Source organism: Oryctolagus cuniculus, chromosome 4, assembly GCF_051225735.1.
Source record: "Oryctolagus cuniculus isolate XC-2025 breed Fujian yellow rabbit chromosome 4, ASM5122573v1, whole genome shotgun sequence".
Lineage (NCBI taxonomy): Eukaryota > Metazoa > Chordata > Mammalia > Lagomorpha > Leporidae > Oryctolagus > Oryctolagus cuniculus.
Window position 1 is genome coordinate 116,755,980 of NC_142870.1, and position 24,483 is coordinate 116,780,462.

General features: G+C 36.1%; 1 protein-coding gene across 1 annotated transcript in view; it reads left to right on the forward strand.

Moving 5' to 3' along the window:
- LOC100352271 (myosin-7-like) overlaps positions 1-5,200 on the forward strand; it is a 47,825-nt gene extending 42,625 nt beyond the window's left edge. The window contains exon 2 of the mRNA XM_089331395.1: positions 4,463-5,200. Coding sequence (XP_089187521.1) covers positions 4,463-5,138 — 676 coding nt within the window. The 3' untranslated portion in view covers positions 5,139-5,200. The remainder of the gene's footprint in view (positions 1-4,462) is intronic.
- Positions 5,201-24,483: the final 19,283 nt, after the last annotated feature.

A 24,483-nucleotide genomic window follows, 5' to 3' on the forward strand; every position in this document is an offset into this window, starting at 1 on the left:
GCTATCACTGCTGCTTTCCAGAATCTACATTAGTAAGAAGTTGGAGTCAAGGGTGGGAGGCAGCGTTTGAGCCCAGGTACTCTTTTAAGGGATGAGAGCATCTTCACTGGTATTTTAACTGCTAGGCTAAAGGCTCATCCCAGTTTCATATAATTTTCTATAGAAAATTCTGTTATAATTTTAGTTTGCAAATAATTACTAACCAATCTTTGCTTTTTAAAATGTCATCTTTCTGAGTTTATTTTTAACTCAGGTTAGTATCTGACAGATCTGTTGGTGTTTGGTGGGTTTCTGGTTTTCATATTCAGAATGACAATTTAATTTTCCACCCTGCTGTTAGGCCAAACAAGGCCCTCTTTTATTTGCCATGGACCATGACCATACAGTACCTAGGACCATTTAATTTCTGTCTAAAGACCTTGTGAATTTTCTATCCCTTTCATTACCCAATGATTCACACAAGACAGTGTTGTTATTCCTTGTGTTCTGACAGATAAGCTTTTTACAGAGCTGGATTTGCGTTTATAGTTTACAAAACGTGATTATGTTATGCAAGTCAAGAAGTAAGAGGCACATTTCTTGTTTACAAAAGATAAACAAAATATCTGTTCTGCTTGTTTTAATTAAATAAATGTTATCTATCAAAAGTGTATTATTTTATAGATTTATCTCTCAGTAATATGTTATCTTCCTGTAGTTCTAAATGATTTCTAAGATTAGTCTAATTTTAAATGTTCTGGGATTCTCTGGGTTTGAATTGCTGTAGTTGAAAAGCTGCTATTTTAAATATGTGTTTAAAAGCAACAACAACAATAACATGAACTGGCATTTAATTGATTTCAGATGGAAATACCTTTATCTAATAAGCATATTTCATTTTACCTTTATGTATGTGCTTATCATTGTATTGTATTGTGTGATTTTCACTGATAATTGGTGGGCTTCAAATAAGTCATCTCGATTTACTTGGTTTTCCAATTGATTGTGCTCACAATGAGATCATGATTCAATGACCTCATTTTATACACAGATTAAGGATTCCACAGCTCACAGCTTGACTGGTTCTTATGCTGAGAACAGTTTGCTTTTTTCTGGTGGCTTAGCAACTCACTGGTGCATTTCTTGGCTCGTCTTTTTTCATCTGCTTAAATATAAAAAATCAGAACCTGTATACAAGCATGTGAATGAAGTATTTACTAAACCTTATATTTCTGGTAATCTACTTTTTATAGATTCTGTAAAATATCTTTTGTTAGATATAAATTTCACCCTAAATGGAAATATTAGTGCAGAAATATCATCAATGCTTAGAGCTTAAACCAAATGACCAGAAAAAGTAACAATAAACTAAATCACTAAAAATAATATGCATTAGTGTATGAAATTTTCCAACTTGCAGGATTTAAAAGCAATAAATTTAAGGTCAGTAATAGAAGAATTCAAATTCAAATATTATAGCTTGTTTTTAATGTGCTAGCTATAAATACTATAAAGACATGGTAGGGAACTATATCACCCCTGAATAGTTTTCCATTTTGATGGTGGATAAACCATGAAAAGAAGATTATATAATCAAGGTATAAGATTACGCAGAAACTAGGCTACAACGAGGGATGTAATCAAACTTTCCACTGAATTTCCTTTCTGCTTTCTCATTTCACTGAAGCAATTCAGTTCACTGAGAGTCATTAAGTAAAATGGAGCTCAAAAGTCAGAGCAATTACAAGAGGGAAATGTTGAGAAGATTTAAATGTGTCCTAGAATGAGACCTTGGTCCTGATGTTATCCTATATGTCAATTTACTACTTCCATTTTAGCAGCTGTCCCTCACCAAACACAAAATACAAAATCAACTAGTTTGCCCTTAGGATTCAGCACAACTCCTGATAATCACTTTACTTCATCTGTGTTGAGCTGAAGGGACTCTAACAGTGTACATTAAAGTCCACAACCACCTGGAGTTTAATCACCCGGATTTTAAGCAACCGTTTTGTGGGTCTAGCATCTCATCTTTTTAAGTCAGCAATTTTCTCTTAAGACTTTACCCCAGGAGTCATGATTAACCCTGGAGTCTAAGTATCTATTCCAATTCTCCACATGGATTCCTATTAAACCAATTCTTTGTATGCGTCTAAGTGTAAGCATGTGTGTATATCATAAACAGTGAATTGTTCTCAGCTGCGGTGAACAGGTGGTAAGAAGCTCAAAGGACAGGGCTATTGGGACGTTCTTCTTTACTAGAACTGAAAATAAAGTTGCAATGTAAATTTGCTTGGAGATTCAAAGAGAATTCTCATCATCTTTCCTTAACTTTGGTCAAAATAGTTAAGGTCAGAGACACTCATTGTTTATAATTCTTTTTTTTTAACTTTCATTTAATGAATATAAATTTCCAAAGTACAGCTTATGGATTACAATGGTTCCCCCCCCATAACTTCCCTCCCACCTGCAACCCTCCCCTGTCCCTCTCCCTCTCCCCTTCCATTCCCATCAAGATTCATTTTCTTTTTTTCTTAAACTTTCTTTTTTTCTTTTCTTTTTTTATTTTTTGACAGGCAGAGTGGACAGTGAGAGAGAGAGAGAGGATTCATTTTCAATTCTCTTTATATACAGAAGATCAGTTTAGCATATATTAAGTAAAGATTTCAACAGTTTGCTCCCACACAGAAACACAAAGTGAAAAAAACTGTTTGGGTACTAGTTATAGCATTAAATCACAATGTACAGCACATTAAGGACAGAGATCCTACATGAGGAGTAAGTGTACAGTAACTCCTGTTGTTGAGTTAACAAATTGACACTCTTGTTTATGGCATCAGTAATCACCCTAGGCTCTTGTCATGAGTTGCCAAGGCCATGGAAGCCTTTTGATTTCACCGACTCTGATCATATTTAGACAAGGCTATGGACAAAGTGGAAGTTCTCTCCTCCCTTCAGAGAAAGGTACCTCCTTCTTTGATGACCTGTTCTTTCCACTGTTATCTCACTCGCGGAGATCTTTCATTTAGGTTTTTTTTTTTTTTTTTTTTTTTCAGAGTGTCTTGGCTTTCCATGCCTAAAATACTCTCATGGGCTCTTCAGCCAGATCTGCATGCCTTAAGGGCTGATTCTGAGACCAGATTGCTGTTTAGGACATCTGCCATTCTATGGGGCTGCTGTGTATGTCGCTTCCCATGTTGGATCGTTCTCTCCCTTTATTATTCTACCGGTTAGTATTTGCAGATACTAGTCTTGTTTATGTGCTCCCTTTGGCTCTTAGTGTTATCATTATGATCAATTGTGAACAGAAATTGATCACTGGGACTAGTGAGATGGCATTGGTACATGCCACCTTGATGGGATTGAATTGGAATCCCCTAGTATGTTTCTAACTCTACCATTTGAGGTAAGCCAGCTGGAGCATGTCCCAAATTGCACATCTCTTCCCTCTCTTATTCCCACTCTTATATTTAACAGCGATCACTTTTCAGTTAAGTTTCAGCACTTAAGAATAACTGTGTATTGATTACAGTATTCATCCAAAAGTATTAATTAGAACAAACAAAAAAGAATACTAAGAGGGATAACATATTAAGTTGTTCATCAACAGTCAGGGCAAGGGCTGATCAAGTCACCCTTTCTCACAGTGTTCATTTCACTTTAAGGGGTTTCCTTTTTGGTACTCAGTTAGTTGTCACCGATCAGGGAGAACATATGATATTTGTCCCTTTGGGACTGGCTTATTTCACTCAGCATAATGTTTTCCAAATTCCTAACAGGGATCACTTTTCGGCCAGTCCCAAAAGGGCAAATATCATATGTTTCTCCATGATCAGCGACAACTAACTGAGCACCAAAGGGGAAACCTGTTGAAATGAAATGGATGCTATGAGAAACAGTGACTTGATCAGTTCTTGTCCTGACTGTTGATGTATAATTCTTTAATATGGTTCATATTAGTTGTTACATTTGCTTTGCTGGTTTTAAACCTAGAATTCTATAACTTTCTTTCAGATTGCATCATGAAATACATAATCCTGACCATTCTCTTCAGCAGTTCTGCTTCAGGTATATAGAGCATCAATATTGATAATCATGCAAATAAGATACAGGCTTTTCATGCACATTGAACTTTAGAGATGAGGAATTTCAAAATGTACAATTTTTGAAAACGACTTTCTCCTTTAACAGATATTTTGCATCTGTTAACTAAAAGTGTACATCCATCCTTTAATTAGTGGCCAACATTTTTTTTTTCAAAAAAGCATTCCCAAAATATCCATGACAGATTTAGATTTATTTTTATTTATTTATTCATTTATTTATTTTTATTCTTCACTTGATGTACACAGGTATCGTGATTAAATTATAACATATTACAGTTATATCTATGTGTATATTAGAACAAGGGATTTCGTGTTTTGCTTGATAACCTTTAGATTAATCAATGCAAGAGGATAGGGAAACATCTACTCACCCATAGGCTGTCGGAGCAGGAGTTGCTGGATGCCAGCGACCGCGTGCAGCTCTTGCACTCACAGAACACCAACCTGATAAACACCAAGAGAAAACTGGAGGCTGACTTGGCTCAGTGCCAGGCCGAGGTGGAGAACTCTCTCCAGGAGTCCAGGAACGCAGAGGAGAAAGCCAAGAAGGCCATCACGGATGCGGCCATGATGGCGGAGGAGCTGAAAAAGGAGCAGGACACCAGCGCCCACCTGGAGCGCATGAAGAAGAACCTGGAGCAGATGGTCAAGGACCTGCAGCACCGCCTGGACGAGGCCGAGCAGCTGGCGCTCAAGGGTGGCAAGAAGCAGATCCAGAAGCTGGAGAACCGGGTACGGGAGCTGGAAACCGAGCTGGACGCGGAGCAGAAGAGGGGAGCCGAGGCTCTGAAGGGGGCCCACAAGTACGAACGCAAAGTCAAGGAAATGACGTACCAGGCTGAGGAGGACCGCAAGAATTTTCTCAGACTCCAGGACCTGGTGGACAAGCTGCAGGCCAAGGTCAAGTCCTACAACAGGCAGGCTGAGGAGGCGGAGGAGCAGGCCAACACACAGCTGTCCAGGTGCCGCAGAGTGCAGCACGAACTGGAGGAGGCGGAGAAGAGGGCCGACATTGCTGAGTCCCAGGTCAACAAGCTCAGGGCCAAGAGCTGAGATGTGGGTGCCAGAAGATGGAAGAATGAGGCCCTCCTGAGCTCATTGCCATGGGACACCTGCAGGAGACAGGAGGGAACTGTGTGAGAAATATATTCTCCTAAATGCTGCTTGACCTATCTGAGCAATGTATGCTTTCATTCTCTAGATACCTATAACATGACTATAGTTAAAACATAACTCTTTGAATAAATACAGAATAAGTGGTATGCAATATTCAATGTGTTTGTGTAGATATGCTTGTAAATAATAGGTGATAAATTATTACTTTTATATTTTATGACATATAAAGCAAATGGTCACCCATGAGCATAGCAACCATCACCACTAGTCTTTATGAGCCAAGATCCCCCTGACAGCAACACCCTAATTCCTATTTCTAAAATTACTTTCACATCATTTCCATAGGTTAAATGCTACAATCTGGCCATTCTAAAAATCTAAGAAATTTTTTTCTAGAAAGTAATATATCTTGTCAACACAAAGCTATGAAGAGCTGCCACTACTGAGATTCCCAAAGGGATTGGAATGTATCCTTCCAGTGTTGTTGTTGTTGTTGTTGTTGTTTTTCTTTTGTGGTTTTGTTTGTTTCTTACTCAATGCTCTGTGATTTCCAGGAGAATATAGTCCATGTGTATACTATGACCTTACAGGCGAAAAGCACTCTTTTTCCATTCCGAGTGTTCTTGTTCTTTCCTAACACTCCTTGAAGGCTGTACCAGACTTTACCTCATATATAGTTGGTGCATTTTGCTTATAAGCTTCACAGAATCCTTTTGCACAACAAATCAGTTTCATCTCTGAACATCTCTGTTAGGAGTTTGAAACTGTGTGCCTGTGAGAGAGAGTTTTCTTGTCACTAAATTATCTTAAAGGGCAGCTTCCCATGAATAGTCTAAAACTACCTTGTGATCAACTCTAAACATTACCAAGTTCATTCTGAAATGTGTTACTTGAAACTTGTATCCCTTTAGCACATATTCGATCTGAGTACAGAATACTAAACTTATTATGGCTGATGCTCGCCTGGGAAGCTATAAGGAAAAATGATGATGAATCTTGAGGAGACAGATAAATCAACTGCACAAAATGGAAAATTAATATGTTCCTTCTAACATATATGAAAACATTTCATAAATCTAGCATCTCACATCACTGGGACAATAGGTTTTAGGAAATGATCCTGAAAAATATGTCACTGATTCTAAAATACTAAAATTAATTGTTTCTTACATAATATGCAAAAAAAGCCCAATATTACAAATCAATTTAAATTACATTATGCAATGACTGAAATATAACATTAGAGGAAATTTTTCTAAGTATGTTTCAATTTTGGCTGCTTCAAGAAGGCAGGCATTGTAGTGCATGCAAATTAAACTAATGCTTTTGCTGTCCACATCCCATATCAAGTGTGTGGGACTGTGTCCCACCTCAGTTTCCACTCCAGGTTTCTAATGCATTCCGTGGGAGGGAGCAGATGATGACTCAAATACTTGGGCCACTGCCATCCAAGTGGGAGACCCAAATAGAATTTCTGGCTCCTGGCTTCAGCCTGAGCCCTTGTGGAGTGAACCAGCAGATGGAAGATCTCTCTATCTCCCTCTCTCTCTCTCTCTCTCAGGGTGTGTGTGTGTGTGTGTGTGTCTTTCTCAAGAAAAAAAGAATACAGAGTTTTTAAAAAACACAATGGTGCGGGTGCCATCACTGTGGCATAGCAAATTAACTTTTACCTACCATGCTGGCATTCCTATGAGTGCTGGTTCATGTCCCTGCTGCGCCACTTCTCTTTTAAAGAGAATGTAAACATAGTTCACATGATGAGAAAAGATATTGACAAAATATTTCACTAACATTAGTCCAAAATATCAATCTTTTTATGAGGCTCTAATAAGTCAATAGACAGGAGTCAGCCAAATAGAAAACTGGACAAATATGATTGCACCCGTTACAAATAGTCACTTGAGAAAATGTTCAACTTACTGGTAATGATATAAATGCAAATCTTTATCACAAGTAGGTAACATCATAGATCAACTAAATTGGTCAAATTTAAGTTTGATAATGGTAAGTACTCATGAGGATGTGTACTCTTACACATTAAAACTTTTATTTTCATATTGTTGAAGGAGTGTTAAATTGATCCAATAACATTTTAAAATATAGTTATCAAAACTATGTCCTGCATTTCCCTTCATTCCTATACAATCTGGAGAAACTTAGGCACACTTGTTCAAGGATATGCATATAATAATTTGTATAATAGTAATATATTAAAAAATCTTTAGTGATTAGTTAATGAATAAATTCATAAATGCTAGCAAAAACTATTAGACTACTTAAAATTTCTAATAGGCAAACCAAATGATATTTTGCATAATGATATAATAAATGATTTCTAAACTATAATAGAAAGCAAAATAATAGCCAACATAAAATTCTATGTATGCTTCATTTTAAAAATGTTAGGAAAATAGAAAAAGAGATGACGTTGGAAGCAAGGTCATTAGTGGTTTTAGTCACTTTAATTTTAGTGATTCATGAATGTATTCCATTTTTTTGTCCCTCATGTAACACTTTGAAACCTACAAATACATTACTATTTTCTGTGTTAAATATATCAATAGTATAAAATAAAAACAATGGAATTATAAATCAAAGTTTAATATATTTCCTGGGGCTGGCACTGTGGCATAACCAGTAATGACACTGCTGGCAGTGCCACCATCTCATGTGGGTGCTGGTTCGGAAACTGGCTGCTCTGATTCCCATCTGGCTCTCTGCTGTGGCCTGGGAAAGCAGTGGAAAACGGCCCAAGATAGTAGGTCCCTGCCTCTACATGAGAGACCAGAGGAAACTCTTTGCTCCTCTTTTCAGATTGTCACAGCTCCTGCCATTGCGACCATTAGGGGAGTAAACCACTGGATGGAAGATTCTCTCTCTCTCTCTCTCTCTCTCTCTCTCTCTGTCACTGCTTTCTGCTTCTCTGTAGCTCTGCCTTTCAAACAAATGAATAAATCTTTAAAAAAATTTAATATATTTCTTATCACTAAAGTCTTTGTATAGAAAGGATATGATAAATATCTAAGGAAATTCAATAAATACAGTGAAAATTTATGAGTATCACAAAAATATAACAAAACTTTGGAAGTAAAATCTCAGGAAAAGAGAAGACTACATTGCCAGGCTATCTTTTTGGAAGAGATGGGGGAATCACAGTTTGTCTTATAACAATTTTCACATTTAAAATGGGGTGACAAATGTGTTACAGAAGTGTCTTTGCATAGTGGCACTGCATTATTTATTGGACCATGTTGTAGACTGTTGTAATTTAACAAGGTACAGCAAGTGAAATCACTTCTTAATATTTACAAGATAAGTAAGTTATTTTTCTGTGAAGTCAAAGTGCATTTTTCTTCCCTAATTGACATGTAGACTATAAAGGAATTTAAAACAAGTTGTCTTAACCAAAGACATGTTGTCTTGTATATATGCTTATAAATATGGAAATATAATATTCAAATCTGTAGGCTCAATGTTAACAGGTGCCTTCCAGGTAATCATTTACAAAAATAGGGTTTTTTTTTGTAACTCTATTTGCTTATTTTTTTAACTTTAAGCTTACTCAATTTATTCTTCATGTTCCTGGAAGAAAATGACTAATCTATGAAAACAAAAGCAAATATAGAAGCAATTTAAACTATGGTTTATTTCAAAATTATGATTTAAGGTGTATATATTTTTTAAAGATTTATTTATTTATTTGAAAGTCACAGTTACACAGAGAGGAGAGGCAGAAAAACAGAGAGAGAGGCAGAGGGGTCTTCCATCTGTTTGTTCACTCCCCAATTGGCTGCAATGGCTGGAACTGCGCCAGTGTGAAGCCAGGAGCCAGGAGCTTCTTCCCAGTCTCCAAAGCGGGTGCAAGAGACCAAGGACTTGGGCCAACTTCTACTGCTTTCCCAGGGCCTTGGCAGAGAGCTGGAATGGAAGTGGAGCAGCTGGGTCTTGAACCGGCACCCATATGGGATGCCAGCGCTTCAGGCCAGGGCATTAACCGGCTGCACCACAGTGCCAGCCCCAAGGTGTATATTATTAAAAAACTAGTAGTAATTGTTGAATTTTTCAAGAAAAGGTATGCTACAACACTAATTTAACAGCAGGTGTGAAGATTACACATAAGTATACACCTGCTGTTCAGTCAATAATTTTTGACTAGTTCTGCTTTAGATTTTAACAATTAGGTATATATGACAATAAATATATTTAATCTATTAAGTTTCATTTAACTTTAGAATTGCTACATTCTATTTGGAAAAATAGAAAATCACATTCAAGAATTTAAATGTTGCTTTAAAACATTTTTTTTTTTCATTTTTATCAAAAAGCCCCATATTAGGGAGCCAACTGATAATCCTTCTCTTACCAATATATACCTCACATTCCATTTTCCACATGGTTTTTCCACCAGAGGTACAATGTGAGAGTACAGGTACAAATTTCCTCAATGGAATGCAGATTCTCACTGACTGCTTGCCAGATGCAGTTGTAACTGTATCTTAACCATTGAATTGACAAAAATATAAAGCAAAGTCTTACAATACTATATTTCTAGCCACATTAATACACAGGTATGTCTGTCCTTCCTTTCCTTCTTTGTTTCTTTCTTTTAAATTTTATATCCCACATGTAAGGTAAATTATGCAGTATTTTCTTTTAATGTTCAACTAATTTCACTAAACATGATGTCATTCTCTTGTACTCATTTAGATTCAAATGGTAGAATTTCATTGTTTTTGGATATTCTATAATCTTTCATTTTAATTTCTTTTATTTATTTATTTATTTATTTATTTTGACAGGCAGAGTGGACAGTGAGAGAGAGAGACAGAGAGAAAGGTCTTCCTTTGCCGTTGGTTCACCCTCCAATGGCCGCCGCAGCCGGCGCACCACAGCAGGCACACCACGCTGATCCGAAGCCAGGAGCCAGGTACTTCCTCCTGGTCTCCCATGGGGTGCAGGGCCCAAGCACTTGGGCCATCCTCCATTGCACTCCCTGGCCACAGCAGAGAGCTGGCCTGGAAGAGGGGCAACTGGGACAGAATCCAGTGCCCCAGCTGGGACTAGAACCCGGTGTGCCTGCGCCACAGGCAGAAGATTAGCCTATTGAGCCATAGCGCGGGCCTTCATTTTAATTTCTTTTTAAATGTCTTTGTTCTTTTATTGAATTTTAATTTTTAATTCATTTTTAACAGATTCAATGTAATTTGTAGATGAAATTCTAAGAACACAGTGACATTCCCTTCAGGCCTCCCTTCCTTTCTTGCTCCCAAGCTCCTTCCTTCTCCCTTTCTCTCTGTCTTTGTTTTATAATTTTTGAGATAAAATATTTTAAATTTACATTACAGTAAAAAGAGTTAACACTTCACCAAATAAGAAATTCAGATCTGCTAAGAATGTTGATGATATTTTGATTGGAAGCACATTGAATCTGCAAATTACTTTTGGTAGTATAGACACTTTGATGATGTTGATTCTTTGAGTCCATGATCATGGAAGATTTTTCCATTTCTTAATGTCCTCTTCTATTTCTTTCTTTAGTGTTTTGTGATTTTTATTGTAGAGATCTTTGTCATCCTGTCATCCTTAGTTAAATTTATTTCAAGGTGTTTAATTCTCTTCAGAGCTATTGCGAATGCGATAGATCTAAAAAGTTCTTTCTCAGCCATGACATTGTCTGTATTAATTAATTAATTAGTTAATTATTTTTTTCTTTTTGCTTTCTTTCTTTGTTTACTTTCACATATACAGGAGAATATCCAGTATTTTTCTTTCTGCTTCTGCCTTATTTCATTCAACATGATTTCCTCCAGTTGTGTACATTTTCCTGCAAACAGTAGAATTTCATTCTTCTTATAATAGCTGAATAATATCCCATGGTATATATACCATATTTTCTTTATCCATTCATCTGGTGATGGATATCTTTGTTGATTCCAAGTTTTGGCTATTATGAACAGTGTTGCTATAAACATAGTGGTGCAGGTATCTCTTTAATACAATGCGTTTTGAGTGCTTTGGGTAAATACCCAAGTAGTAGATTGCTGGATCATATGGCAAGTCTATTTCCAGTTTTTAAAGACATCTCCATACTTTTTTCCATAGTGACTGCATTAATTTTAATTCTTACCAAGAGTATATAAGTATTCATCTTTCTGAACTTCATCAGCATTTTTTACTCTCTGTGTTTTGAATTTTAAACATTCTGATAGTGGTAGGGTGATACCTTATTGTTGTTTTATTTTACTTTTACCTGATTATTAGCAATGTTGAAAATATTTACATATACTTCTTTACTATTTATGTTTCTTCTTTTAACAACTGTATATTAAAATGTTTAGCCCGTTTCTTCACTGCTTTTGTTGCTTTTTTTGTTTTTGAGTTTTTCAAGTTGCTGTTACATTCTGGCTATTAATCCCTTGCCAGATATATTTTTTTCCAATTGTGTTGCATGCTTTTTAATTTGGCTATGCAGAAGCCTTTGAGTTTGATATAATCTCAGTTGTTTACTTTTGCTTTTGTTTCCTGTGCTTTGAGGGTCTGGTTCATGATGTTGTCCCCTACACCAATGTCTTGGAGTGTTTCCTGTACATTTTCTTTCAGCAATTTCATAGTCTCAGGAATTAAATATAGGTCTTTGATTCCTGTTGAGTTGATTTTTCCAATTTCATTCATCTACATATATACATTCAGTTTTGCTAGCATCATTTGTTGAAGAGTTTACTCTTACTCTAATGTATGATCTGAGCACTTTGTCAAAAATAAGTTGGCTGTATATAAGTGGATTAATTTTTGAGCTATCTATTCTCTTTCATTGATCTATGTATTGGTTTTTATGCCAGTACCATGCTGCTTTAATTACCTCAGCTTTGTAGTACGCTTTGAAGTCAGGTATTGTGATCAATATCATTTTTCTTGCTCAGGATCACCATAGCTTACTGTGATATTTGTGATTCTGTATGAATTTTAAGATTTTTTTCTTTCTTTTTAAATATAAAGCAATTTATTCTTCTTAGTGGACATAAATGTTATAGAACAAAAACTTTAAATTCTGATTATACAGAATTAATTCAGAAGTAGAAAAGAGAAAGAGAAATACTAGTTTTATGTCTTGATTAATTTCAATATTCCATGCTAGGCATATTTCATACATTATACAAGTTAATATTTAGGAATCTACCATAACTTCATAGTGTTATTATTTTTCTCCCTTTTTCAATCTTTTAGTTTTATATGACCATATGGTCCAGCTTTCTCAATCCTGGGAATATATCCAAAGATACGAAGTCAGCTTGTGAAAGAGTTCCTTGAATCCACATGTTTATAGCAGTTCAATTCACAATAATTAAGACTTGATATCATCCTAAATGCCCATTAACTGATGACTGGATAAAGAAAATGCTGTACATATACATATATGTGCACGGTGGAATATTATTGCACCATAAAAATGAAATCATGACAATTGCAACAAAATGAAGGCAACTGGAGATTATTATGCTAAGTGAAATAAACCAATTCCAAAAAGAAAAAAAATGTAATGTTTTCTCTTATTTGTGGTATTTAACACATAGAGATAGTCTAAAAATGGTATGGATGTCAGATCATTTGGTATATAGGTATAAATATTGCTTCATTGAATCATACCACATAAGTGACAATATACTCTTATTCTGCACTTAGGGAATGAGCAATGGAGTTGAGAGAAAAGTGTGAACTCTTGGGATAATTCTTTGTTCCTAATTTTGGTGCTGATTATGGGTGTGATCAGATGTCCAAAAAACACATTAATTTGTGCACCATATGTGCATTTCTTAGTATGTATTTTAATACAATTATTTTAAATTATTATTAAAATCAAAGGAAGTAATCCTCCTCCCAAATTTTCAAAATAAAAAAAAAATATTACTATTTAAAATGGCTGTTGAGAAGCAATTTATGTGCTATAAAATTCTCCATTTTAAAGTATAATAATTAGTTGTTTTTACAATATTGATACAATTGTACATTCAAAACTATTATTTAATTACAGAATATAAGAAAGCCTAATACATTAGTAGTCATTCCTATGTGTCTGAAACACCAGCCTATGGACATCATTAATCTGCTTTCTTTCTCCATGGGTTCACCTAACCTGGGCATTATAACTGAGGTAAACACCCTTTGTGTCTGGTACCTTTCACAGCTTTCTCCATGGTGTTTTTTTTTTTTTTTTTTTTTTTTTTTTGACAGGCAGAGTGGACAGTGAGAGAGAGAGACAGAGAGAAAGGTCTTCCTTTTGCCGTTGGTTCACCCTCCAATGGCCGCCGTGGCCGGTGCGCTGCGGCCAGCGCACCACGCTGATCCGATGACAGGAGCCAGGAGCCAGGTGCTTTTCCTGGTCTCCCATGGGGTGCAGGGCCCAAGCACCTGGGCCATCCTCCACTGCACTCCCTGGCCACAGCAGAGGGCTGGCCTGGAAGAGGGGCAACTGGGACAGAATCCGGCGCCCCGACCGGGACTAGAACCCGGTGTGCCGGCGCCGCTAGGCGGAGGATTAGCCTAGTGAGCCGCGGCGCCGGCTGCTTTCTCCATGTTGTGACAACAAGTGTCATAGTTCATTTTTTATGATTGAACAATGTTCTACAAAAGTGATATGCTACATTATATCCATTTATTTATCCATTCACTAACTGAGGGCCATTTGAGTTTTTTTTTTTTTTTCATTTTTTGCTTAATATGAAAAGTGCTATTTTAAATATTAATGTACAATTTTTTTTGGAAAGCAAAATAGCAAGGTTTATTAGGGTATGGACATCCATAAAAACAGATGGGCACCACTTTAGACAGAATCTGAGAGAGAGTGTGTAGTTCACATGTAGGCTGGGATTTTTAAGGGAATGGGTCTTGCCTTCCCATCTTTTCTCTCCCCCTCTCGTTCTTCTCCTCCCAAACAAGAACTTGTTGGGTATAATATGAAAAATTCCTTTCTGAGTTTTCCCCACTGAAGTTATCAGACGGGGGAAGCCTGGCTGGCATCATCCCATCTTAGAGGAAGGATGTTTATCAGGCCAGGTAGAAGGGTCAGGACTTCCTGGAAGGTCATCAGGATCCAGGTAGGACTTTGAAGTGCAGATACTAGGCTGCACCTGGAAGGTTATAGGGATGACTTTGAGATGCCGCTGTCAATTCTTTAGGCCCTTGTCACACACACATAAGCTCATTTCTGACTTCCTACCTAACATACCCCCTCAAGGGCAAAATACCCATAATTCTTTTTGGGATAAATGGATGGAGTTCTGTTTTCTGTAGCTAATTCGAAGCAGACATATGGGTGTAGAGATGGATATTGGTATTTCCTCTTGCTATCTGTCCTATGTATGCCAGTGTCCTTGGAAAGACTATCCTGCTCAGTCTAGAGGGCTGATCAGGTCGTCCAATGGAATGGGCTGGAAGCCTTGCCTGATGACCATTTGAAGTTCGACAGCTGTTATTCTGTTAGAGACAAAATGAACAAGGGTATTAAAAATACATGGTCCAGAGAGAAGCAGCAAGATTACAGAAGTTATAGGGCCAAGGAGAGGAAATAGCCAGGATTTCCATAACCAGATGTCAGGCCAGAAATCCCAGCCCTGCTTGGCCTGGTCCTGGAGCTGTTTGGCTTTGTCCAGGAAAGTATGAATTTGGGTTTGTACCTGCCCAGTCTAATTGACCCAGAAACATTCTTCCTGGAGCATGGCACAGACACCTCCCTGAGCAGAAGCTAGCATGTCCATAGAAAGAGAAATATAGCTATCTACATTTGTTTGTTTTCTTTTTCTTTTTTTGTTTGAAGTTTGTTTTTTTTTAATTTTTATTTTTTAAAGATTTATTTGAAAGGCAGAACAAGTGGTCTCTCTCTCTCTCTCTCTCTCTCTCTCTCTCTGGGGGGGGGGAGGGAAAGAGAGAGAGACAAGAAAGATATTCCTGCTGCTGGTTTAGTTCCCAAATGGCCATAGCAGCCAGGTATTGGTCAGGTAGAAGCTGAGAGCCAGGAACTCCACGGGAGTCTTCCACATGGATAGCATGGCCCTGATTATATGAGCCATATTTTGTTGCAGTGCAGCCAGCATCGAAAGGGCATTCAATATGGAATGCTGGTATTGTAAGTGGCAGCTTAACCCATTGCACCAAAACATTAGTCCTTGTTTAAAGTTTATTTAGGGGTCAGCACTGTGGCATATCAGGTAAAGCCACTACCCGCTGTGCCCACATCCCATATGGGTGCTGGTTTGGGACCCAGATGCTCTATTTCAATCCAGCTGTCTACAGTTGCATGGGAAGGAAGTTGAAAATGGTCCAGATGCTTAAGATCCTACACCCATGTGGAGACCTGGAAGAAGCTCCTGGATCCTGGCTTCAGATCAGCACAGTTCGGGCTGTTGAGGCCATTTGGGAAATGGACCAGCAGATGGAAGAGCTCTCTCTCTCTCTGCCTCTGTCTCTCAAATAAATAAGTAAATCTTTTTTTCTTTTTCTTTTTTTTTCTTTTTGACAGGCAGAGTTAGAAAGTGAGAGAGAGAGAGACAGAGAGAAAGGTCTTCCTTTTTCCATTGGTTCACCCTCCAAATGGCCGCTACAGCTGGCGTGCTGTGCTGATCTGAAGCCAGGAGCCAAGTACTTCCTCCTGGTCTCCCATGCGGGTACAGGGCCCAAGCACTTGGGCCATCCTCCACTGCACTCCCTGGCCACAGCAGAGAGCTGGACTGGAAGAGGAGCGACCGGGACAGAATTCGGCACCCCAATCGGGACTAGAACCCTGTGTGCCAGTGCTGCAGGCAGAAGATTAGCCTAATGAGCCACAGCACTGGCCAATGAGTCTTTTTTTAAGAGGCAAATTAAGGTGTATTTTAGTCCTTAAGTCTTCAAATCTCATAAAGAATATTTACCTATTATGTTGGTCTGCACCACATGGATAAGTGATAGGAACACAGTAGGTGATCAAAATAAAGGCTCAATGATATGTGGACTTACATATAATTTTTTAGCAAAGCTGCACATTATTTAGATGAACAGGAAATTTAATTCTAATGCATTTTATTTTTTTTCAAATAATTCACTTTTGTATGTTGGTAGTGCATGCAAGTATTCTACATACATATTTATGTAGAAGACAAGCAAGTATTTTTGCTTCAAGTTCTAAGTAAGCTTTCTCAAGATGAACTACTTTATGCTTACATATTTTTATTAGGATCATGTTCTTTTAGGGAAAACAAATCCTATATAAGTTAAACTGAAAGTTAGGCTTCTTGTTCCATGTTGTGATCATTTCCTTCTATGTCGTATTATGCCAGGGGCAAAAACAAACAAACAAACAAAAACTATTCATGAGAGGCATATGGTCTTCATTAGGTTAGACACTCCATTGGTTATGTCTATGTTACAACTAAAACATCTAGACAATAAATGATGCATATTAGATGCTCAATAGTTATAGTGCTTTGTCTTACAAGCAGTTCCAATAAATGATATATTGTCTTATGCAGTGGAGATATTTTTTTCTCTTCTTTCCTTTTTGGGATTTTCCAAGATCCAGGTTTAATAAAAGGAACATTTAGGGGTGGGCATCACTTCCTGCAACACTGCAACACTGCCTGCAACACTCCCATCCCATATGGGCACTGGTTTGAGTTCCAGCTGCTCTGATTCCAATGCAGCTCCCTGCTAATGTGCCTGGGAAAGCATCAGAGGATGGCCCAAATCCTCAGGTCCCTACACCCACATGGGAGACCTACATGACGCTCCTGATTCCTGCCTTCAGTGTGACCCAAACCCAGCCATTGCAGACATTTGCAGAGTGAACTAGCAGAGTGAAGATCTCTCTCTCTCTCTCTTACTCTCTCTCACTGTTTATCTCCTTCCCTCCCTTCCTCCATTTCTTAACTCTGCATTTCAAATAAATAAAATGAATCTCTAAAAACCCAAGTATTAATATTCTCTCAATGTGTTGAGTCCATAGAAAGACATGGCTTCAGGAAATATCACACATAGGTTCTAGTTCTGCTTTTAGACTTACTGGTTTTGATGTATTGGAAAAGTTACACAACATCATTAAAATTTTTAAAAACTGAATTAATATTAACTCTATTATTGCTATTATAACAAATTATGGTGAAGCACATATTCTCTTAGTTATAGAGTCAGAAATCTTAAAAACAAAGTATTAAAGTATTTAAAGCTCTAGGGGATGATCCATTTATCTGCTCCTCCCAGCTTCTAGCACTTAGATCCTGGCGTCTTATTCCATGGCCCAGGCCAGCAGTAGACGTCTACAAGTGCCTTTCTCAACTTTTTTCTCTCTTTCTCATGCTTCCTCTCTCTCTCTCTCTCTTGATTTCCCTTTCCTCCCCTTCCTCCTTTTATCACATCTGTATCTCTTTGACTCTCATCCCCTTGGCCTCTCTCTGAAAAGTAACTTTGTAATTACAATTGCACCTTCTGGATAATGTCTTCATCACAAACTCTTTAATTTCAAAGGATCAACACTGATTTTTGTGTAAGATAATAAAGATAATAAAATCACAGATTATGGGGATTATGATGTGGATTTCTTGAATGATGATACAATTTGGACTACTATAATAAAAACTTAAATTTCAAGAAGATGAGATGAATTCAACATATGGACTTTTGTTATAAAGAATTGGCTTAACTCGAGTCACACAGGGGCTCTTCCAAAATTTCATGACAGATAAATATGAAACAAGGGTTTCAAATTTTTGCATAAAATAATTCTATTTTAGTTCAATTGCCTAAAACTTTACAAGTTACTCTAACATGTGAATATGTGTGTGCGTGAGGGGTGGTAGTTACTAAATCAATAGATTAAATAATTAAACAATACATCATTCAAATATAATGTTCTGATTTAATAGAAGAAGGAACCGCTGATTTCAACCTTTCTCTGTGTCTCTGTGTTAAGCTATTTAGCTTCTTTGGAAATTACTTAAATAGCTATATGTAGCTTTTCATTCTTCACTTTGAAATTTTTCACATTTGTCAATTTTTAATAACTAGCAATCTTAGTTGCTTCTTAAATTTTTATGTTCTTATGAATCAGTTTGTTTGTCATATTATGGGATTTTATATCCCACAACATAAGCTACTGTTGATCTCCATAACCTTTTACAAAATCACATCATCTTATCTACAAAAGCAGTGTAACAAATTGTAATTTTATTGAGTATTTAATATATGTGTTTGGCAGTTTAAGATTATCTGAGAATATCATACTAAGTTTAGCATGAAGGAAATATTGGTGTCACACTGGAAAACAAGGTACTGATGCCTATTTTCTTTATAAACATGCTTACTATTCATATACATGCCATAAAATCTAAATCCACAGAGTACATTTATGAGATTTATTTTGTGTTGTTGTTACTGCACTTTATACTCTATGAATTGAACTGTAAAACATCGATTGATTCCATAGTGTGATGCAAGTCCTTGCTGACAGTGTATAATGGTGAATATTTAGAATGGCAGAACACTCAATTTCACAGACAAGCTCAATATTTACTTTGGCATCAAACAGACAGTAGAGAAATAGATATTATACATTCAGTATATATGGTATCTTATGTGTTGTAAATAATATGCAGATATTTTATCTTTAAATATTACACATTAGTGTTCAGTTTTTTTTACAATATTTACATAGATATAAGTTCAAAGAAGTGATAAGACATAGCTTTAACAGAAAAAATCACATACTTTTATATGTTTTTTTGGTGTGAATGTATGCAAATAATTGAAATGAAAAGCATTAATATATTTTGTTACAGTTAAAAATATAAGAAGCTTAAGTGCATGCTAAGTGCTGCATATTTTTTGAATCCCTCAAAATAGAATTATTTTTTAAAAAATACTTAGTTACTTATTTATTTGTAAGTCAGAGTTACAGAGGGAGAGGGAGAGACATAGACAGATGTTTTGCATATGCTGGTTCACTCCCTAAATGGTTGCAATAGCCGGGGCTGGGCTAGGCAAAAGCCAGGAGCCAGGAGCTTCATCAAGGTCTCCCACATTGGGTGTTAGGAACCAGTTTTAGGCTATCTCCCACTGCTTCTCCAAACAATTTAGTGGAGAACTGAATTTGAAGTGGAGTACCTAGGAATTGATCCAGCATTCATATAGGATGCTGGTGTCAGAGGTGGCTGCTAAAAGAGTTGTATCTCCAAATTGTATTTTTTTAATTGTTTCCTGTTTTTGAGGAAATATATCTTTCCTAAATGTGTAAATCTCATGAGTTCTCCAAAGAGTAAATGATAGAGCATTTGGGTGGATAAGCATTAGTCTGGTTGTAAAGCAAATAACATATACTTAATGCTCTCAAATTTGTTACAGATAAAATGTTTTTGCAAATCTGAGATGCAGAGAAATTATAAATTAGAATAGCTCTTTAAAATATGCATTTTGGATTTAAAGACAAGAAATTAAAACTTGCTTCACTGTACTATTTTTGTGAACTTGGAAAATTTATTTAATTATTTTATTTGTTCATCTAAAAGAGGAAAAGGTTAGAACAAAAATAATTAATGGAATTAAATCTGTTAGCTATCATCAGCAGTTTGAAGACATTTCTTGTGTGAGAGAGCTTTTTAAAGTTTTTAGAAAATGTCATTAAAATAAGTTCATTTTGGGGCAAAGATTTTGAAATGTTTGAAATCTATGCAAGTGAAAGTGCAGATGATGACTGCAATGACTGTGTCCCTGACACCTGTTTGTGAGAAACAGGTGGATTTTCCAATCCTGGCTTCAGCCTCTCTCAGCTCTTACTGTTTTGAGCATTTGGGAGATGAACCACCAAATGAGAAATATTTCTCTCCTTTCTCTCTCTCTCTTCCTGTCTCTTTCTCTTTCTGTAACCCCCCCCCCCCAGTCTCTGCTTCTCAAATAAAATTTAATTAATAATTGAATTTATTTCCTTAGCACTCAATTGAAAAATGAAAAAAAAAAATTCAATCTTACTCAAAAAACAAGATGCTTTTATAATCTTTGTAAAAGATCTAAATCCAACTTAATCATAAATGTTGAAACAACAGCGTGGCAGCATGGTCAAAGTTATAGCCAAATATAGAAACAGGAATGAATATTTAGTTATGATGACTTTTATATTGATAACAAGTTTAAGTCAATAAAATATTAAATGGGAAAATACATTTGATTGCTAAAATCCATAATGCTCAATAAAAAACAAATGCCTATCAGTGTGTATTGGTTAAATTATTAAGAAATTACCTTGAAGAAACAAAAGCTACAGAAGAAGCGATGTTTTACACAGAGAAACACAATAATACTAGGAACATCAGTGTAACAGAAATCAAATGAATAATAATCAAAAATAATCATATTCAACATAAACTGAAATATTACAATAAATTGGAGATAATAACTATATGCCAAATTTTACTTCTTAAATTTGAAGATATATATCCTTAGGATGAGAAAAGAGTTTCATGTGCTTGTTTCTTTGTTTCTGTGGCAAGCACTTCTCTTTGTCTAGCTTGCATTCACTCACACCTTTATCCTTGTTCATTTCTCCATAATATTTTTTTTTCTCTTGCAGTTGGTCATCACCAGGTGACTCAACATGGCAACCCTATTGAGAACATCCAGGATATAGCCATTTTTTTTTTTGCTTAATTTTGTCATTTTAATTTCCCGGGGGCATAAATGTCAAAGACTTATATTTTCCCAGTTTTACTATCTCACGTATCCAGATGTCTGTCCCGAAGAAGGTGTTCCAAAGACTTTTCAACATTGCAAATATTGTAGCCTCCCATTATGATTTTTGTTCTCACATCCTTAACTGTGCAATTTTTATCAAAGATGTTAGAATGGTTTCCACAAATTCTTTATTTTTGTAAATATTCAATTTTATAGATAATAGTCTAAAATATATTGATTTTTTAACTTTTATTTAGTAAATATAAATTTCCAAAGTACAGTTTATGGATTACAATGGCTTTCCCCCCGATAACTTCCCTCCCACCCACAACCCTTTCATCTCCTGCTCTCTCTCCCATTCCATTCACATCAAGATTCATTTTCAATTCTCTTTATATACAGAAGATCGATTTAGTATATATTAAGTAAAGATTTCATCAGTTTGCACCCACACAGAAACACAAAGTGTAAAATACTGTTTCAGTACTAGTTATAGCATTACTTCACATTGGACAACACATTAAGGACAGATCCCACATGAGGAGTAAGTGCACAGTGACTCCTGTTGTTGACTTAACAATTTGACACTCTTATTTATGGTGTCAGTAATCTCCCTAAGCTCTAGTCATGAGTTGCCAAGGCTATGGAAGCCTTTTGAGTTCTCCGACTTTGATCTTATTCAGACAAGGTCATAGTCAAAGTGGAAGTTCTCTCCTCCCTTCAGAGAAAGGTACCTCCTTCTTCAATGAACATTCTTTCCACTGTTCCACTGAGATCTCACTTGCAGAGATCTTTCATTTAGTTTTTTTTTTTTTTTTTCTTCCAGAGTGCCTTGGCTTTCCATGCCTCAAATACTCTCTTCGGCCATATCTGATTGCCTTAAGGGCTGATTCTGAGGCCAGAGTGCTGTTTAGGACATCTGCCATTCTATGAGTCTGCTGTGTATCCCACTTCCCATGATGGATCGTTCTCTCTGTTTTTTATTCTATCACTTAGTATTAGCAGACACTAGTCTTGTTTTTGTGATCCCTGTAATGTATTGATTTTTAACAAAAGTGGAGGCTGTAAGAATCATCAGTTTTTGTGAAATTTTTATATTAAATTCTGTTAATATTTCAACAAATAAAATTCCCATTGAGATGTCTTTGGTTTCACTTTTAAGATGAGTGTTCTGGGTGGGCCAGCGCTGTTGCTTAGAGGGTAAAGCCACTGCCTACAGTGCCGGCATTCCATATGGCGCTGTTTCAAGACCCAGCTGCTCTGCTCACTGTTATGGCCTTCGAAAGCAGTACAAGATGGCCCAAAGCCTTGGGCCCCTGAACTTATGTGGGTGACCCTGAAGAATTCCCTGGCTTCTGGCTTCAGATTGGCACAGTTCGGCTCCTGTGGCCAAATGAGGAGTGGACCAACAGATGGTTGACCTCTCTCCCACCCCACTCTCTCTATCTGCATAAATATGACTTTCAAATAAATAAATATTTTTTTTAAAGAGAGAAGAGTGTTCTGGTTTATAAGGTGCATTAAAAGTGCCTCAAGCTTTTCTTCAGAACTGTGGATAAATAATGAGAATTTTTTTTTCACTGAATTATCTTGGTATTTTTTTCACTTATATATAGATAATTAGCATGAATATGGGGGTTAATTATTGTTTTTATATAACTTACTCTTATATGTAGCTATACTCAATTCCTTATTGCAATATTTCCTATCCTCTTCATTAAGATTCATCAAAGTAGTTTAGTGAGAGGACAAGGCATCAGAACAAAAGGAAATATTTTTTCTTACACTTATAAATAAACTGTGAGGATTATTTCAGATTAAATCACTTTTCATAATGTACACTAAGATTTATATGAAATGATAATTCTGCTTCACAAATGAGTTAAAATGATATATTCCTTATGTACAAAATAGTGAACATCTGAAAATTAAGTTGTTGCTATCCCTCAAGATTTCTTCCTTATGTGGCTTAATTTCCTTAATTGAAGTAAAAAAAAGCGTAAAAATTGATGTATGTGCTGTGTCACAAGATGTATTAGGACAGTGGTTTTAGACACTCGAAAATTTAAAATGTATTTTTCCCTATGGACTCTCATGAACTCTCTATAGCTGATTAAATTAAAATAATAGTAAAAAAATGAAACAAAAGATTCTGAAGCAGAATTTTAAATGTGACAAAAGTCATAGCATCTTTTGTCTACAGCATATTGCACTTTCAGGGTTGAATTTGTGTTCTTAAAATGATACCAAGATTGAAGAAATATTTCCAGCAGTTGTAAAGATATTGGAATTCAAATAGATATCAGCAATGCTGAAAAAGGAGAAATTGAATTATACATGGCATACATTGAAATACATTAGGCTTTGAGAAATGGAGACTACTTAGGACTTGTGAAGGGAATTGGAAACTATAAAATCTATCGAGAGTGTAAGATTCTATTCTGTCTGGAGAGAATGTTTAAGATTACCTTGAACTTGTCTCAGAGTTTGGTGAGTATTACATATCTCAGCATTTTAGAGAATTTTAAGAGAGAAATTGAAAAGAACAATGAAGAAGCACAAATATGCTGCTCTCAAGATTAAATGTCACATCAGTGACTTTCCTAATGAGAATATTCTTGTTTAATTAATTTTTAAAAACTGATGTCAAGAACTTCATTAAAATATACTCTTCATTTTTATTCCAAAGCATGAACATGAATTTAATATACTATTAGGCATTTGATGACACTTAAGTTAATTAAAACCTTAATATATCAGTTTAGACAAGAGTTAGTAGCACCATTCAGTTATGTATTAGTTTATATTTATTCCACTTATACCTTCCTTTATGCTTGAGCTACACCTATGAGCAGAGTAAAGATAACTCCCACCTTAGAAGGATGATGAGAAACAGACACATAGATGGCATGAGGGGATAAACACTTAAAAAAGTTAGTAAACTATTTGATGTATATGAAGTTGATAAAGTTGTTGAGGAAAAAAAGTAGAACATGCAAGAACTTAGTATGAGTATTTAACTCATTGGTATCTTTAGTTACTTGGCTCTCCTGCATACAAAGACATTTGATATATTATAATAATTTGTTATTCTAAATAGTTATGTTACTATCACAGCAAGAATGGATCCTTAATCGCCACGGTCCTCTCAAAAAAAAAAAAATGAGCACTCACACAATTGCAATGAAATAGGCAGAGGACAATGCTGCCTCGAGTGAGGAAAAAGTAGTTTAAGACAGAGTACATACTGCTCTCTTGTCAATAATACTGTAACAAATTATTCTAAAGTGAATTTTTATCATACACATTAGAGTGTAGATGATGATTTCAAATATATTTTATCACAAGATAAAAACAGGGCAATAAAGCTGTCTTAAAATTAACCATAGGAAGGGGGATTTCCAAGATTACTGAGTAGAGGAAAGACAAGATGATCTTGATCATGGGAAAATACCAGAAAAATAGGAGGACCTGCTTTCCTGGGAGATCCTTGTGAGGTTTTTCAAGAAGAGAGACTGCATGAAGCCACAAAGAATGTGCAGATATTCATCAGGTCATAGGATACCACCAATGAAACCCACAGATAACAGTTTCC